At 36.0% G+C, this 18,497-nt stretch overlaps 1 protein-coding gene across 1 annotated transcript in view; it reads left to right on the top strand.

The window, feature by feature from the left end:
- The first annotated feature begins 9,261 nt into the window (after positions 1–9,261).
- POU2AF2 (POU class 2 homeobox associating factor 2) overlaps positions 9,262–18,497 on the top strand; it is a 101,746-nt gene continuing 92,510 nt past the window's right edge. Inside the window, exon 1 of the mRNA XM_053690007.1 lies at positions 9,262–9,316. Within this exon, the coding sequence (XP_053545982.1) occupies positions 9,262–9,316 (55 nt within the window). The remainder of the gene's footprint in view (positions 9,317–18,497) is intronic.

The raw sequence follows: 18,497 nt of genomic DNA on the forward strand, positions 1-18,497 counted from the left end.
GGTTTTTCCAGTTTCTGATGCTATTTCTGATATGATTTCTAAGGAATGGAATAGGCGTGGTACTTCTTTTATTCCCTTTTCTAGGTTTAAGAAGTTGTATCCTTTGCCAGCAGCTAGATTGGAGTTTTGGGAAAAAAATCCCCAAACTTGATGGGGCTATTTCTACTTTTGCCAAACGTACTACTATTCCTATGGAAGATAGTACTTCTTTTAATGATAGGAGACTTGAATCTTATCTAAGGAAAGCTTATTTATTTTCTGGCTATATTCTTAGGCCTGCTATATCCATTGCTTATGTTGCAGCTGCATCAACTTTTTGGTTGGAAAGCTTAGCGCAACAGGAAACAGATTCTGATTTGTCTAGCATTGTTCGCTTGCTTCAACATGCTAATCATTTTATCTGTGATGCTATTTTTGATATCATCAAAATTGATGTTAAATCTATGTCTTTCGCTATTTTAGCTAGAAGAGCTTTGTGGCTTTAAATATTGTAATGCTGACATGGTATCTAAGTCTAGATTACTATCTCTTTCTTTCCAAGGTAACAATTTATTTGGTTCTCAGTTGGATTCAATAATTTCAACTGTCACTGGGGGGAAAGGAGTTTTTTTGGCTCAGGATAAAAGACCTTAGGGTAAATCTAAAGCTTCTAATCGTTTTTGTTCTTTTCTACAGAATAAGGAACAGAAAGCCAATCCTTCCCCCAAAGAATCTGGTTCCAATTGGAAACCTTCTTCAAGTTGGAATAAATCCAAGCCTTTCAAGAAACCAAAGCCAGCCCCCAAAGTCTGCGTGAAGGTGCGGCCCTCATTCCAGCTCAGCTGGTGTGGGGCAGATTAAAATTTTTCCAAAACATTTGGGCAGATTCTGTCCAAAATCAGTGGAGAAGGTACATTTGGTGATGCAAATTCGTCATTTCCGGCGTCTTAGTTGAGGCTAGGTTTCCTTGCACAAGGTTGAGTTTGCCATGACGCGAGTTGTGTCATTTCTGGTTGCCGTTAGCACCAAAAAAATTTCATTTGCGTTGTGCGTCATTCTTGGTGCCAAATTTAATTATTTAAACCCCACTTCCTATATGCCTCTTGCTCTTTTTATGCTCAGAGCGCTATGCTGTTTGCTTTTTTTTTCCCATTCCTGAAACTGCCATATAAGGAAATTGATCATTTTTCTTTATATGTTGTTTTTTTCTCTTACATTTGCAAGATGTCTCAATCTTATCCTGTCTCAAAAACCACTGTTGGAATCCTGCTGCCTGATAACAGTTCTTCCAAAGCTAAGTGTATCTGTTGTAAGTTTGTTGAGATTATATCTCCAGCTGTGGTATGTAACAATTGTCATGACAAGCTTTTGCATGCAGAGAATGTATCCATCAGTACAAGTACAATGCCTGTTGTTCCTTCAACATCTGATGTAGATGATATCCCTGTGAATATTAAAGATTTTATTGCTGATGCGATTCAGAAGGCTTTGTCTGCTATTCCGCCTTCTAATAAATGTAAAAGGTCTTTTTAAAACTTCTCATAAGATTGATGAAATTTCATATGACCGACAACATACTGAATTATCCTCCTCTGATGAGAATCTGTCTGATTCAGAAGAACCTACCTCAGATATTGACACCGACAAATCTACTTATCTCTTTAAGATGGAGTATATTCGTAAATTATTAAAATAAGTGTTGGTTACTTTGGATATTGAGGAATCTAGTCCTCTTGAAACTAAATTTAGTAAACGTTTAAATTCTGTTTACAAACCTCCTGTGGTTATTCCAGAGGTTTTTCCAGTTTCTGATGCTATTTCTGATATGATTTCTAAGGAATGGAATAGGCGTGGTACTTCTTTTATTCCCTTTTCTAGGTTTAAGAAGTTGTATCCTTTGCCAGCAGCTAGATTGGAGTTTTGGGAAAAAAATCCCCAAACTTGATGGGGCTATTTCTACTTTTGCCAAACGTACTACTATTCCTATGGAAGATAGTACTTCTTTTAAGGATAGGAGACTTGAATCTTATCTAAGGAAAGCTTATTTATTTTCTGGCTATATTCTTAGGCCTGCTATATCCATTGCTTATGTTGCAGCTGCATCAACTTTTTGGTTGGAAAGCTTAGCGCAACAGGAAACAGATTCTGATTTGTCTAGCATTGTTCGCTTGCTTCAACATGCTAATCATTTTATCTGTGATGCTATTTTTGATATCATCAAAATTGATGTTAAATCTATGTCTTTCGCTATTTTAGCTAGAAGAGCTTTGTGGCTTTAAATATTGTAATGCTGACATGGTATCTAAGTCTAGATTACTATCTCTTTCTTTCCAAGGTAACAATTTATTTGGTTCTCAGTTGGATTCAATAATTTCAACTGTCACTGGGGGGAAAGGAGTTTTTTTGGCTCAGGATAAAAGACCTTAGGGTAAATCTAAAGCTTCTAATCGTTTTTGTTCTTTTCTACAGAATAAGGAACAGAAAGCCAATCCTTCCCCCAAAGAATCTGGTTCCAATTGGAAACCTTCTTCAAGTTGGAATAAATCCAAGCCTTTCAAGAAACCAAAGCCAGCCCCCAAAGTCTGCGTGAAGGTGCGGCCCTCATTCCAGCTCAGCTGGTGTGGGGCAGATTAAAATTTTTCCAAAACATTTGGGCAGATTCTGTCCAAAATCAGTGGAGAAGGTACATTTGGTGATGCAAATTCGTCATTTCCGGCGTCTTAGTTGAGGCTAGGTTTCCTTGCACAAGGTTGAGTTTGCCATGACGCGAGTTGTGTCATTTCTGGTTGCCGTCAGCACCAAAAAAATTTCATTTGCGTTGTGCGTCATTCTTGGTGCCAAATTTAATTATTTAAACCCCACTTCCTATATGCCTCTTGCTCTTTTTATGCTCAGAGCGCTATGCTGTTTGCTTTTTTTTCCCATTCCTGAAACTGCCATATAAGGAAATTGATCATTTTTCTTTATATGTTGTTTTTTTCTCTTACATTTGCAAGATGTCTCAATCTTATCCTGTCTCAAAAACCACTGTTGGAATCCTGCTGCCTGATAACAGTTCTTCCAAAGCTAAGTGTATCTGTTGTAAGTTTGTTGAGATTATATCTCCAGCTGTGGTATGTAACAATTGTCATGACAAGCTTTTGCATGCAGAGAATGTATCCATCAGTACAAGTACAATGCCTGTTGTTCCTTCAACATCTGATGTAGATGATATCCCTGTGAATATTAAAGATTTTATTGCTGATGCGATTCAGAAGGCTTTGTCTGCTATTCCGCCTTCTAATAAATGTAAAAGGTCTTTTTAAAACTTCTCATAAGATTGATGAAATTTCAAATGACCGACAACATACTGAATTATCCTCCTCTGATGAGAATCTGTCTGATTCAGAAGAACCTACCTCAGATATTGACACCGACAAATCTACTTATCTCTTTAAGATGGAGTATATATTTGTAAATTATTAAAATAAGTGTTGGTTACTTTGGATATTGAGGAATCTAGTCCTCTTGAAACTAAATTTAGTAAACGTTTAAATTCTGTTTACAAACCTCCTGTGGTTATTCCAGAGGTTTTTCCAGTTTCTGATGCTATTTCTGATATGATTTCTAAGGAATGGAATAGGCGTGGTACTTCTTTTATTCCCTTTTCTAGGTTTAAGAAGTTGTATCCTTTGCCAGCAGCTAGATTGGAGTTTTGGGAAAAAAATCCCCAAACTTGATGGGGCTATTTCTACTTTTGCCAAACGTACTACTATTCCTATGGAAGATAGTACTTCTTTTAAGGATAGGAGACTTGAATCTTATCTAAGGAAAGCTTATTTATTTTCTGGCTATATTCTTAGGCCTGCTATATCCATTGCTTATGTTGCAGCTGCATCAACTTTTTGGTTGGAAAGCTTAGCGCAACAGGAAACAGATTCTGATTTGTCTAGCATTGTTCGCTTGCTTCAACATGCTAATCATTTTATCTGTGATGCTATTTTTGATATCATCAAAATTGATGTTAAATCTATGTCTTTCGCTATTTTAGCTAGAAGAGCTTTGTGGCTTTAAATATTGTAATGCTGACATTGTATCTAAGTCTAGATTACTATCTCTTTCTTTCCAAGGTAACAATTTATTTGGTTCTCAGTTGGATTCAATAATTTCAACTGTCACTGGGGGGAAAGGAGTTTTTTTGGCTCAGGATAAAAGACCTTAGGGTAAATCTAAAGCTTCTAATCGTTTTTGTTCTTTTCTACAGAATAAGGAACAGAAAGCCAATCCTTCCCCCAAAGAATCTGGTTCCAATTGGAAACCTTCTTCAAGTTGGAATAAATCCAAGCCTTTCAAGAAACCAAAGCCAGCCCCCAAAGTCTGCGTGAAGGTGCGGCCCTCATTCCAGCTCAGCTGGTGGGGGGCAGATTAAAATTTTTCCAAAACATTTGGGCAGATTCTGTCCAAAATCAGTGGATTCAGAGTATTGTCTCTCAAGGGTATTGAATAGGATTCAGAGTAAGACCTCCCTGTGAGAAGATTTTTTCTCACATGTTCCAGCAAATCCAGTGAAGGCTCAGGCTTTTCTGAAGTGTGTTTCAGATCTAGAGCTTTCAGGGGTAATCATACCAGTTCCGTTTCAGGAACAGGGTCTGGGGTTTTATTCAAATCTATTCATTGTCACAAAGAAAGAAAATTCATTCAGGTCAATACTGGATCTGAAAATTTTGAATAATTTTGTAAAAGTGCCAACTTTCAAAATGGTGACAATAAGGACTATTCTGCCTTTTGTTCAGCAAGGTCATTATATATCCACGATAGACTTACAGGATGCATATCTTCATATTCCTATTCATCGAGAGCACTATCGGTTTCTGAGATTCTCTTTTCTAGACAAGCATTACTAATTTGTCGCTCTTCCATTTGGCCTAGTGACAGCTCCAAGAATTTTTTCGAAGGTTCTTGGTGCCCACAGGGTATTGCGGTGTTTCCTTATTTGGATGATATCTTGGTACTAGCTCAGTCGTTACATTCTGCCAAATCTCACACAAATCAACTAGTGTTGTTTCTTCAAAGACATGGTTGGAGGATCAATTTACCAAAAAGTTCCTTGATTCCTCAAAGGTAACCTTTTTAGGTTTCCAGATAGATTCAGTGTCCATGACTCTGTCTCTTACAGACAAGAGACTAATAAAATTGGTTTCAGCTTGTCGAAACCTTCAGTCTCAATCATTCTCTTCAGTGGCTATGTGCATGGAAGTTTTAGGTCTTATGACTGCAGCATCGGATGCGATCCCCTTTGCTCGTTTTCATATGAGACCTCTTCAGCTTTGTATGCTGAATCAATGGTGCAGGGATCATACAAGTATATCACAATTAATATTCTTAAATTCCAATGTTTGACTCTCTCTAACTTGGTGGTTAGATCACCATCGTATAGCTCAAGGGGCCTCTTTTGTTCATCCAACCTGGACTATAATCACAACAGATGCAAGTCTTTCAGGTTGGGGAGCTGTCTGGGGATCTCTGACAGCACAAGAGGTTTGGAAATCTCAAGAAGCGAGGTTACCAATCAATATTTTAGAACTCCATGCTATTTTCAGGGCTCTTCAGGTTTTGACTCTGTTGAAGAGAGAACCATTTATTTGTTTTCAGACAGACAATATCACAACTGTGGCATATGTCAATCATCAGGGTGGGACTCACAGTCCCCTAGCTATGAAAGAAGTATCTTGGATACTTTCTTGGGCGGAATCCAGCTCTTGTCTAATTTCTGCACTACATATCCCAGGTGTAGACAATTGGGAAGTGGATTATCTTAGCCGTCAGACTTTACATCCGGGGGAGTGGTCTCTCCATCCAGATGTATTTTTTTCAGATTGATCAGATGTGGGGTCTTCCAGAAATAGATCTGATGGCTTCCCATCAAACAAGAAACTTCCCAGGTACTTGTCCAGGTCCAGGGATCCTCAGGCGGAGTTGGTGGATACGTTAGCAGTTCCTTGGTTTTACCAACCTGCTTACATCTTCCCGCCTCTAGTTCTTCTTCCAAAAGTGATCTCCAAGATCATCATGGAACAATTGTTTGTGTTTCTGGTAGCACCAGCATTACCTCATAGGTTTTGGTATGCAGATCTTGTCCGGATGTCTAGTTGCCAACCTTGGCCACTTCCTTTAAGACCAGACCTTCTGTCTCAAGGACTGTTTTTCCATCAGGATCTCAAATCGTTAAATTTGAAGGTATGTAAATTGAATGCTTAGTGCTTAGTCATAGAGGTTTTTCTGACTCAGCGATTGATACTATGTTACAGGCTCGTAAATCTGTTTCTAGGAAGATTTATTTTCAAGTTTGGAAGACTTATAGTTCATGGTTTTCTTCTCATAAATTCTCCTGGCATTCTTTTAGAATTCCTAGAATTTTACAGTTTCTTCAGGATGGTTTGGATAAAGGTTTGTCTGCAAGTTCCTTGAAGGGACAAATCTCTGCTCTTTCTGTTTTATTTCACAGAAATATTGCTAAGCTTCCTGATATTCACTGTTTTGTGCAGGCTTTGGTCCGTATCAAGCCTGTCATTAAATCAATCTCTCCTCCTTGGAGTCTTAATTTGGTTTTGAAGGCTTTACAGGCTCCTCCTTTTGAGCCTATGCATTCTTTGGATATTAAACTACTTTCTTGGAAAGTGTTGTTCCTTTTGGCTATCTATTCTGCTAGAAGAGTTTCCGAGTTATCTGCTCTTTCTTGTGAATCTCCTTTGCTGATTTTCCATCAGGATAAGGCAGTTTTGCAGACTTAATTTAAGTTTTTACCTAAAGTTGTGAATTATAACAACATTAATAGGGAAATTGTTGTTCCCTCTTTGTGTCCCAATCCTAAGAATTCTTTGGAGAGATCCTTACATTCTCTGGATGTTGTAAGAGCTTTGAAATATTATGTTGAAGCTACTAAAGATTTCAGGAAGACTTCTAGTCTATTTGTTGTCTTTTCGGGTCCTAGGAAAGGTCAGAAAGCTTCTGCCATTTCTTTGGCATCCTGGTTAAAGCTTTTGATTCATCAGGCTTATTTGGAGTCGGGCCAGGCCCCACCTCAGAGAATCACAGCTCATTCTACTAGATCAGTCTCCACTTTGTGGGCTTTCAAGCATGAAGATTCAGTTGATCAGATTTGCAAAGCAGCAACTTGGTCTTCTTTGCATACATTTACTAAATTCTACCGTTTTGATGTATTTGCCTCTTCGGAAGCAGTTTTTGGTAGAAAAGTTCTTCAGGCAGCTGTTTCATGTTTGATTCCTCTGCTTATGTTTTAAGTTTTTTTCTTTTCAGTTATGAGAAAAACTTATTTTTTTGTATGTGGATTTATTTTTTTCAGCGGAAAATGGCTGTTTTTATTTTTATCCCTCCCTCTCTAGTGACTCTTCTGTGTAGTACCACATCTTGGGTATTACTATCCCATATGTCACTAGCTCATGGACTCTTGCCAATTACATGAAAGAAAACATAATTTATGTAAGAACTTACCTGATAAATGCATTTCTTTCATTTTAGCAAGAGTCCATGAGACCCACCCTTTTTATGGTGGTTATGTTTTTTTGTATAAAGAACAATTATATTTCCAGTTCCTTTTTTGATGCTTTTTACTCCTTTTTCTATCACCCCACTACTTGGCTATTCGTTAAACTGAATTGTGGGTTTGGTGAGGGGTGTATTTATAGGCGTTTAGAGGTTTGGGAAACTTTGCCTCTCCTGGTAGGATTGTATATTCCATATGTCACTAGCTCATGGACTCTTGCCAATATGAAAGAAATAAATTTATCAGGTAAGTCCTTACATAAATTATGTTTTTCTTTCCCAGATACTTACTGAATAATATAGACTTTCAAAATTGGATGAGAGGGAAGTGGAATGAATTCCTTAACTTTAATAGGGCATATAGCGAGAAGCCAGAAATATTCTGGGAAACAGCAAAGGCATTCTGCAGAGGAGAAATAAAAGCGTGGCTTATTATAAAAAGTAAAAAATCAAAAGCTAGAGAATTACAATGATCTAATACAGTGAATAGTTTTAAAAGATATATTGAAAATCCAACTAAACAGTTGTGGAGAAAATATCAAGAAAAAAAACTAGAAAGGAATCATTTTCTGAACCATAAAATGCATCAGGTAGGAAAAAGGCAGCTTTCCTTATTTTTTATGGGAAACTATGAGATGGTTGACATTACTAGAAAATGCTCATAAGAAAAAGAAAACATGTATTAGTTAAATTAAGGAGATTTTTCACAAATATTTTCAGAATATATATTCAGAACAGGAAATTAGCAGCACTAATAAACAGAATTTTTGGGAAGGGGATACAGGTTTCAAGATTGGATAGAGAAAATTTAAAAACACTTATTGCCCCCATAGAGCAAGAGGAAATTTTGAAACTAATTAAAGGAGCCAGTATAGGGAAAGCACCTGGGCCAGATCAATTACCGATTTGAGTTCTATAAAATTCTTAAAGAGCAAATTTCTCCAGTTCTAAAATATTTGTTTATTAAGTATTATATACAGAATAGTATGGTATCACCGTAATTTTCAGCATCAATTATTAACCTAATCCTAAAAAGGACAAAGATCCAGAGAGGGTCGAGTCATACAGACTAATATCCCTCCTAAATAGTGACTATAAATTGCTAATGGCCATCTTAGCAAACATGTTAAAAAAGATGTTAGATCCGCTAATCCACCAAGGTCAAACAGATTTTATGGAAGGAAGAAATGTGTCTAGGAATATGAGGAGATTATTGGTATTGATTGAAATCTATGGCTCAAAACACATAAACAAAGTAATAAAACTAAAAATAATATGGATGCGGCTCTCATTAAAATAGATGCTGAAAAGGCTTCTGATTCAATCATATGGGATCATTTACTAACATCATTAGAAAAGTTTGGAATTACTGGTCAATTTAACAAGTTTATTAAATTAATTTATAAAAACTCCTCCTCTACTCTATTAATAAATGGCTCTACCTCTGACAAATTGATCATAGCCAAGGGTACCAGACAAGGTTTGCCGCTTTCTCCACTACTATTCAATTTTATCTATTGAACCTCTAGCAATATGTCTCAGGAAGGATTTGGAAGGTATTTTGGTGGGAAAATCTAGAATCGTGCTTTCACTTTATGCAGATGACCTACTGATATTCATTGGAAACTCTAAATAAACCATATACCTAGTTTACTGGAAATTATAAGAATATATAGTTCCTTCTCAGGATATAAAATCAATATAACCAAATCTGAGATTCTATGGTTAAATAAAGATGAAATGAGTATAGACTCTCACCCATTTAAAGAGGCAAAGGTCCACATTAAATATTTAGGTATGTACGTAAGTAGAAACTCGGCAGACTGGTATCAGATAAATTATAATAAGTTATGGAAATCGGTAATAGATAAGCTTGAAAGGTGGAAACAATTTCCGTTATCCCTCTCTGCTAAAACTCATTTGATTAAAATGATTATTCTCCCGAAGATATTATTCTTATCACAAAATCTTCCTTTATTGATAAAAGAAAAAGATCTACAGAATTTCTATAAACAATGTACCCAATTTCTCTGGAAAGGGAAAAAAGTGAGAATTGCAATGGGGAAAATAATGCAGAATAAGGACTATGGAGGATTAGGATTACCTAATATAAAATACTACAATTGGGCGTCTATGATTAAAGTCACTTGCGACTGGATTACAGAGAATCACACATTCACAAATTGAAAGGGACTTGACTCCATCAACTTCACTACCAGGGCTACTTCAACTAGTAGAAAAAGACATTCCAAAGTCAATTAAAGCTAGAAAAAGACTTTTTAATATAATCAAAGTTTGGAAAAAATTTAGCAGAGAACTAAAAATAGATACTCATATGTCAGTATATTTACCAATATGGGCGAATCCAGAATTTGCACAGAGTCTAGTAACCAGTATCTTTAAAAATTGGAACCAGAAAGGCCTAATGTATATAAATCAGTTAGAAGACTTGAATCTGGCTACAATTAAATAATTTGCAAATCTAAGCCAAGAATACTCATTGCCAACTAAAGAATTTTTTGCCTATCACCAGATTTGACAGTACTATTTTAGATTGATAGAGAAGTATGGTAGGGATTGGTCTTTAGGGAGGATTGACCAAGGTATTAGTCTATATAAAGCAGGTCAGACATCAATTGCTATCTGGTACTAGCTGTTAATACAAGAAAAAGGACAAGATAACTTAGAGGTTATTTACTCTAAATGGAGGCAATATTTTAGTGAATTATCTGTGGATAGGGTCTCTAAGAGCTTGAAAACACTACATAATTGTAGCAATGTACAAGTTTGGAGAGAATCGCATATATGGTTGATCAATAAAGCATATTTGTCTCCAGCCAGAATCTCCAAATGGTCAAGTAATTTGATATGATGTTCCAGATGTTCCTATCCTATGGCAGATATATTACATTGTTTTGGACGTGTCCTAAGGTTAAGAAATTTTGGCTTAAGGTCAATTACTGGTTAAATAAGTTTTTAGAAAGATCATTGATTATGGATCCTCTTGATATAATATTCCTTCATGAAAAATGTTATACGAAAGAAAATAATAATCTGATTAATACGGTACTTTTAATCGGTAGAAATTTGATTCTGAGTTCTTGGAAATAAAAACGAAGTCCAAGTATAAAATAATTTAGTAGGAGAATCCTATTACAGATTAACCTAGAACAATATGAGATAGAAATAAATTAAGAAACAGCTGTTAAGAGTTTTTTTATTAAATGGTTTAAGGTAATCTGCTCCTTTCCGGAAGGTATACAGACACAAACAGTAGCTATATCTAGAAAAAATCAGACTTCTTCTGTATGCCGGTATTAACAGGAGAATTTCTACATAATGTTCCTCTACGTAATGTGTCCCAGTCCTGTTTGGTTGGTCAAAGTTTTATTTTTCAATATATCATTTTTACAGAGCTCTATATTACTTACCAAACAGACAGCACTTACTGAATTTTACTGAGCATCTGCTGCCCTACACGAAGAGAGTGTCACTAGATACAAAACTGCACCGTCACTTAAAGCTAAAAAAACAATACTAAGCACTTTTACTATAATAGCAATTAGCCTAATCAGTAATGCAATAAACACTGTCCTGATAAAGCCCCTGTTTAAATCTCTTATAAATATATATTCATATCACTATGGTCTTAGTACCCAATCGGTTAATTACACACACGTCACTTATTAGAATTACTACCTGTGATATAATGGCTAAACCCATGAAACTGACATTTGTTTGTCACTAATCACATGCATTTGGTTTTTGCCTTATAAAATCACAATATTAACAACTTTACATTGTCCTAACAGTGCTCGGGTTTGGCGCCATTAGGACGGCATTGAACGTTGTATCTTACGGCGTCCTGCTGCCTCGTCCTTTGAGAAATTAGAAACTCGGACTGGGGGGTGTGGGTTGGCAGTCCCCCATGATCTGATACCGGTCTTGAAATCACGTGATCACATCGACAGTCGCATGATTTCATTGTTCTAGCAAGTGTTTATATCAAACCCACCCTGAAGGGGTTAATGATACAGATAATGATTTTCTGTTGTATTTTTGGGGTTTTATTGGCAGCAGCATTTTGTGACCCTTGGAAAACACACAGATAATAGCGGCCGTGGTTCAGAAATAATCTACTGAAATCAACCGCACAATTGTGATTATCCCCTATGTGTCTAAACCCTGCACAGGAGTGAGACCCACTACTGGTCTGTACAGAAAACAGGTGGCAGCCAATTGGGGTGTCATATGTGCATAACAGATAATCACTGGCTCATGTTTAGCTCTAGACCAGTAGTGTGTAACTGACTCTGAGTTACAGGCACAGGAGTGAGACACACTACTGGTCCGTACTAAACACAAATGGGAGCCAATCAGGGGCGTCATATGGGCATAGCAGATAATCACTGGCTCATGTTCAGCTCTAGACCAGTAGTGTGTAACTGACTCTGAGTTACAGGCACAGGAGTGAGACACACTACTGGTCCGTACTAAACACAAGTGGGAGCCAATCAGGGGCATCATATGGGCATAGCAGATAATCACTGGCTCGTGTTCAGCTCTAGACCAGTAGTGTGTAACAGACTCTGAGTTACAGGCACAGGAGCGAGACACACTACTGGTCTGTAGTACTGTACTGAACACAAGTGGGAGCCAATCAGGGGTGTCATATGTGCATAGCAGATAATCACTGGCTCATGTTCAGCTCTAGACCAGTAGTGTGTAACTGACTCTGAGTTACAGGCACAGGAGTGAGACACACTACTGGTCTGTACTGAACACAAGTGGGAGCCAATCAGGGGTGTCATATGTGCATAGCAGATAATCACTGGCTCGTGTTCAGCTCTAGACCAGTAGTGTGTAACTGACTCTGAGTTACAGGCACAGGAGTGAGACACACTACTGGTCCGTACTAAACACAAGTGGGAGCCAATCAGGGGCGTCATATGGGCATAGCAGATAATCACTGGCTCATGTTCAGCTCTAGACCAGTAGTGTGTAACTGACTCTGAGTTACAGGCACAGGAGTGAGACACACTACTGGTCCGTACTAAACACAAGTGGGAGCCAATCAGGGGCGTCATATGGGCATAGCAGATAATCACTGGCTCATGTTCAGCTCTAGACCAGTAGTGTGTAACTGACTCTGAGTTACAGGCACAGGAGCGAGACACACTACTGGTCTGTAGTACTGTACTGAACACAAGTGGGAGCCAATCAGGGGTGTCATATGTGCATAGCAGATAATCACTGGCTCATGTTCAGCTCTAGACCAGTAGTGTGTAACTGACTCTGAGTTACAGGCACAGGAGTGAGACACACTACTGGTCTGTACTGAACACAAGTGGGAGCCAATCAGGGGTGTCATATGGGCATAGCAGATAATCACTGGCTCATGTTCAGCTCTAGACCAGTAGTGTGTAACTGACTCTGAGTTACGGGCACAGGAGTGAGACACACTACTGGTCTGTACTGAACACAAGTGGGAGCCAATCAGGGGTGTCATATGGGCATAGCAGATAATCACTGGCTCATGTTTAGCTCTAGACAAATAGTGTGTTACTGACTCTTAGTTAAAGGCAGAGGGGAGTCAAAATTAAACTTTCATGATTCAGATAGAGGGTGTAATTTGTAAGTAAATTTTAAATTCACTTCCTTTACCAAATTTAATTTGTTTTATTGATGTCCTTTGTTTAAAATAATTTACTCCCTAAGAGTTAAAGGGGAGACCCCACGTGGACTCCTTGCACATATTCCCTTAAGAGATGCAGTTGCACCTCATTGATGAGGGGCATAGAGGCCGAAACACACGTCTGGGGTTTGTTGTTTTCTCTTGTCTGGTATCTCATATATATACATCTTTAGACGTGTGTGTGTATGTATCTCATATACAGGGAGTGCAGAATTATTAGGCAAGTTGTATTTTTGAGGATTAATTTTATTATTGAACAACAACCATGTTCTCAATGAACCCAAAAACTCATTAATATCAAAGCTGAATAGTTTTGGAAGTAGTTTTTAGTTTGTTTTTAGTTATAGCTATTTTAGGGGGATATCTGTGTGTGCAGGTGACTATTACTGTGCATAATTATTAGGCAACTTAACAAAAACAAATATATACCCATTTCAATTATTTATTTTTACCAGTGAAACCAATATAACATCTCAACATTCACAAATATACATTTCTGACATTCAAAAACAAAACAAAAACAAATCAGTGACCAATATAGCCACCTTTCTTTGCAAGGACACTCAAAAGCCTGCCATCCATGGATTCTGTCAGTGTTCTGATCTGTTCACCATCAACATTGCGTGCAGCAGCAACCACAGCCTCCCAGACACTGTTCAGAGAGATGTACTGTTTTCCCTCCTTGTAAATCTCACATTTGATGATGGACCACAGGTTCTCAATGGGGTTCAGATCAGGTGAACAAGGAGGCCATGTCATTAGATTTTCTTCTTTTATACCCTTTCTTGCCAGCCAGGCTGTGGAGTACTTGGACGCGTGTTATGGAGCATTGTCCTGCATGAAAATCATGTTTTTCTTGAAGGATTCAGACTTCTTCCTGTACCACTGCTTGAAGAAGGTGTCTTCCAGAAACTGGCAGTAGGACTGGGAGTTGAGCTTGACTCCATCCTCAACCCGAAAAGGCCCCACAAGCTCATCTTTGATAATACCACCCCAAACCAGTACTCCACCTTCACCTTGCTGGCGTCTGAGTCGGACTGGAGCTCTCTGCCCTTTACCAATCCAGCCACGGGCCCATCCATCTGGCCCATCAAGACTCACTCTCATTTCATCAGTCCATAAAACCTTAGAAAAATCAGTCTTGAGATATTTCTTGGCCCAGTCTTGACGTTTCAGCTTGTGTGTCTTGTTCAGTGGTGGTCGTCTTTCAGCCTTTCTTACCTTGGCCATGTCTCTGAGTATTGCACACCTTGTGCTTTTGGGCACTCCAGTGATGTTGCAGCTCTGAAATATGGCCAAACTGGTGGCAAGTGGCATCTTGGCAGCTGCACGCTTGACTTTTCTCAGTTCATGGGCAGTTATTTTGCGCCTTGGTTTTTCCACACGCTTCTTGCGACCCTGTTGACTATTTTGAATGAAACGCTTGATTGTTCGATGATCACGCTTCAGAAGCTTTGCAATTTTAAGAGTGCTGCATCCCTCTGCAAGATATCTCACTATTTTTTACTTTTCTGAGCCTGTCAAGTCCTTCTTTTGACCCATTTTGCCAAAGGAAAGGAAGTTGCCTAATAATTATGCACACCTGATATAGGGTATTGATGTCATTAGACCACACCCCTTCTCATTACAGAGATGCACATCACCTAATATGCTTAATTGGTAGTAGGCTTTCGAGCCTATACAGCTTGGAGTAAGACAACATGCATAAAGAGGATGATGTGGTCAAAATACTCATTTGCCTAATAATTCTGCACTCCCTGTATATACATCTTAAGATGTGTGTGTGTGTGTATCTCATATATATACATCTTTAGACATGTGTGTGTATGTATCTCATATATATACATCTTTATACATGTGTGTGTATGTATCTCATATATATACATCTTTATACATGTGTGTGTGTGTATCTCATATATATACATCTTTATACATGTGTGTGTATGTATCTCATATATATACATCTTTATACATGTGTGTGTGTGTGTATGTATCTCATATATATACATCTTTATACATGTGTGTGTGTATCTCATATATATACATCTTTATACATGTGTGTGTGTATCTCATATATATACACACATCTTTATACATGTGTGTGTGTGTGTATGTATCTCATATATATATATATCTTTATACATGTGTGTGTGTATCTCATATATATACATCTTTAGACATGTGTGTGTATGTATCTCATATATATACATCTTTATACATGTGTGTGTATGTATCTCATATATATACATCTTTATACATGTGTGTGTATGTATCTCATATATATACATCTTTATACATGTGTGTGTATGTATCTCATATATATACATCTTTATACATGTGTGTATGTATCTCATATATATACATCTTTATACATGTGTGTGTATGTATCTCATATATATACATCTTTATACATGTGTGTGTATGTATCTCATATATATACACCTTTATACATGTGTGTGTATGTATCTCATATATATACATCTTTATACATGTGTGTGTGTATCTCATATATATACATCTTTATACATGTGTGTGTGTATGTATCTCATATATATACATCTTTATACATGTGTGTGTGTATCTCATATCTATACATCTTTATACATGTGTGTGTGTATCTCATATATATACATCTTTATACATGTGTGTGTGTATGTATCTCATATATATACATCTTTAGACGTGTGTGTGTGTGTATCTCATATATATACATCTTTAGACATGTGTGTGTATGTATCTCATATATAAACATCTTTAGACATGTGTGTGTATGTATCTCATATATATACATCTTTATACATGTGTGTGTGTGTATCTCATATATATACATCTTTATACATGTGTGTGTGTGTATCTCATATATATACATCTTTATACATGTGTGTGTGTGTATCTCATATATATACATCTTTATACATGTGTGTGTGTATGTATCTCATATATATACATCTTTATACATGTATGTGTGTATGTATCTCATATATATACATCTTTATACATGTGTGTGTGTGTGTATCTCATATATATACATCTTTATACATGTGTGTGTGTGTATCTCATATATATACATCTTTAGACATGTGTGTGTGTGTATGTATCTCATATATATACATCTTTATACATGTGTGTGTATGTATCTCATATATATACATCTTTATACATGTGTGTGTGTATGTATCTCATATATATACATCTTTATACATGTGTGTGTGTATCTCATATATATACATCTTTATACATGTGTGTGTATGTATCTCATATATATACATCTTTATACATGTGTGTGTGTGTGTATGTATCTCATATATATACATCTTTATACATGTGTGTGTGTATGTATCTCATATATATACATCTTTATACATGTGTGTGTGTGTATCTCATATATATACATCTTTATACATGTGTGTGTATGTATGTATCTCATATATATACATCTTTATACATGTGTGTGTGTGTATGTATCTCATATATATACATCTTTATACATGTGTGTGTATGTATCTCATATATATACATCTTTATACATGTGTGTGTGTATGTATCTCATATATATACATCTTTATACATGTGTGTGTATGTATCTCATATATATACATCTTTATACATGTGTGTGTGTGTGTGTATCTCATATATATACATATTTAGACATGTGTGTGTATGTATCTCATATATATACATCTTTATACATGTGTGTGTGTATGTATCTCATATATATACATCTTTATACATGTGTGTGTGTGTATGTATCTCATATATATACATCTTTATACATGTGTGTGTGTATGTATCTCATATATATACATCTTTATACATGTGTGTGTGTATGTATCTCATATATATATATACATCTTTATACATGTGTGTGTATGTATCTCATATATATACATCTTTATACATGTGTGTGTGTATGTATCTCATATATATACATCTTTATACATGTGTGTGTATGTATCTCATATATATACATCTTTATACATGTGTGTGTGTGTATGTATCTCATATATATACATCTTTATACATGTGTGTGTGTATGTATCTCATATATATACATCTTTATACATGTGTGTATGTATCTCATATATATACACATCTTTATACATGTGTGTGTGTGTATGTATCTCATATATATACATCTTTATACATGTGTGTGTGTGTATCTCATATATATACATCTTTATACATGTGTGTGTGTATGTATCTCATATATATACATCTTTATACATGTGTGTGTATGTATCTCATATATATATACATCTTTATACATGTGTGTGTGTATGTATCTCATATATATACTTATTTATACATGTGTGTGTATATCTCATATATATACATCTTTAGACATCTGTGTGTGTGTATGTATCTCATATATATACATCTTTATACATGTGTGTGTGTATCTCATATATATATACATCTTTATACATGTGTGTGTGTATCTCATATATATACATCTTTAGACATGTGTGTGTGTATGTATCTCATATATATACATCTTTAGACATGTGTGTGTGTATGTATCTCATATATATACATCTTTATACATGTGTGTGTGTATCTCATATATATACATCTTTAGACATGTGTGTGTATCTCATATATATACATCTTTATACATGTGTGTGTGTTTATCTCATATATATACATCTTTATACATGTGTGTGTATGTATCTCATATATATACATCTTTATACATGTGTGTGTATGTATCTCATATATATGCATCTTTATACATGTGTGTGTGTGTATCTCATATATATACATCTTTATACATGTGTGTGTGTATCTCATATATATACATCTTTATACATGTGTGTGTGTGTGTATGTATCTCATATATATACATCTTTATACATGTGTGTGTGTATCTCATATATATACATCTTTATACATGTGTGTGTGTATCTCATATATATACATCTTTATACATGTGTGTGTGTTTATCTCATATATATACATCTTTATACATGTGTGTGTATGTATCTCATATATATACATCTTTATACATGTGTGTGTATGTATCTCATATATATGCATCTTTATACATGTGTGTGTGTGTATCTCATATATATACATCTTTATACATGTGTGTGTGTATCTCATATATATACATCTTTATACATGTGTGTGTGTATCTCATATATATACACATCTTTATACATGTGTGTGTGTGTGTATGTATCTCATATATATATATATCTTTATACATGTGTGTGTGTATCTCATATATATACATCTTTAGACATGTGTGTGTATGTATCTCATATATATACATCTTTAT

Source organism: Bombina bombina, chromosome 8, assembly GCF_027579735.1.
Source record: "Bombina bombina isolate aBomBom1 chromosome 8, aBomBom1.pri, whole genome shotgun sequence".
NCBI lineage: Eukaryota > Metazoa > Chordata > Amphibia > Anura > Bombinatoridae > Bombina > Bombina bombina.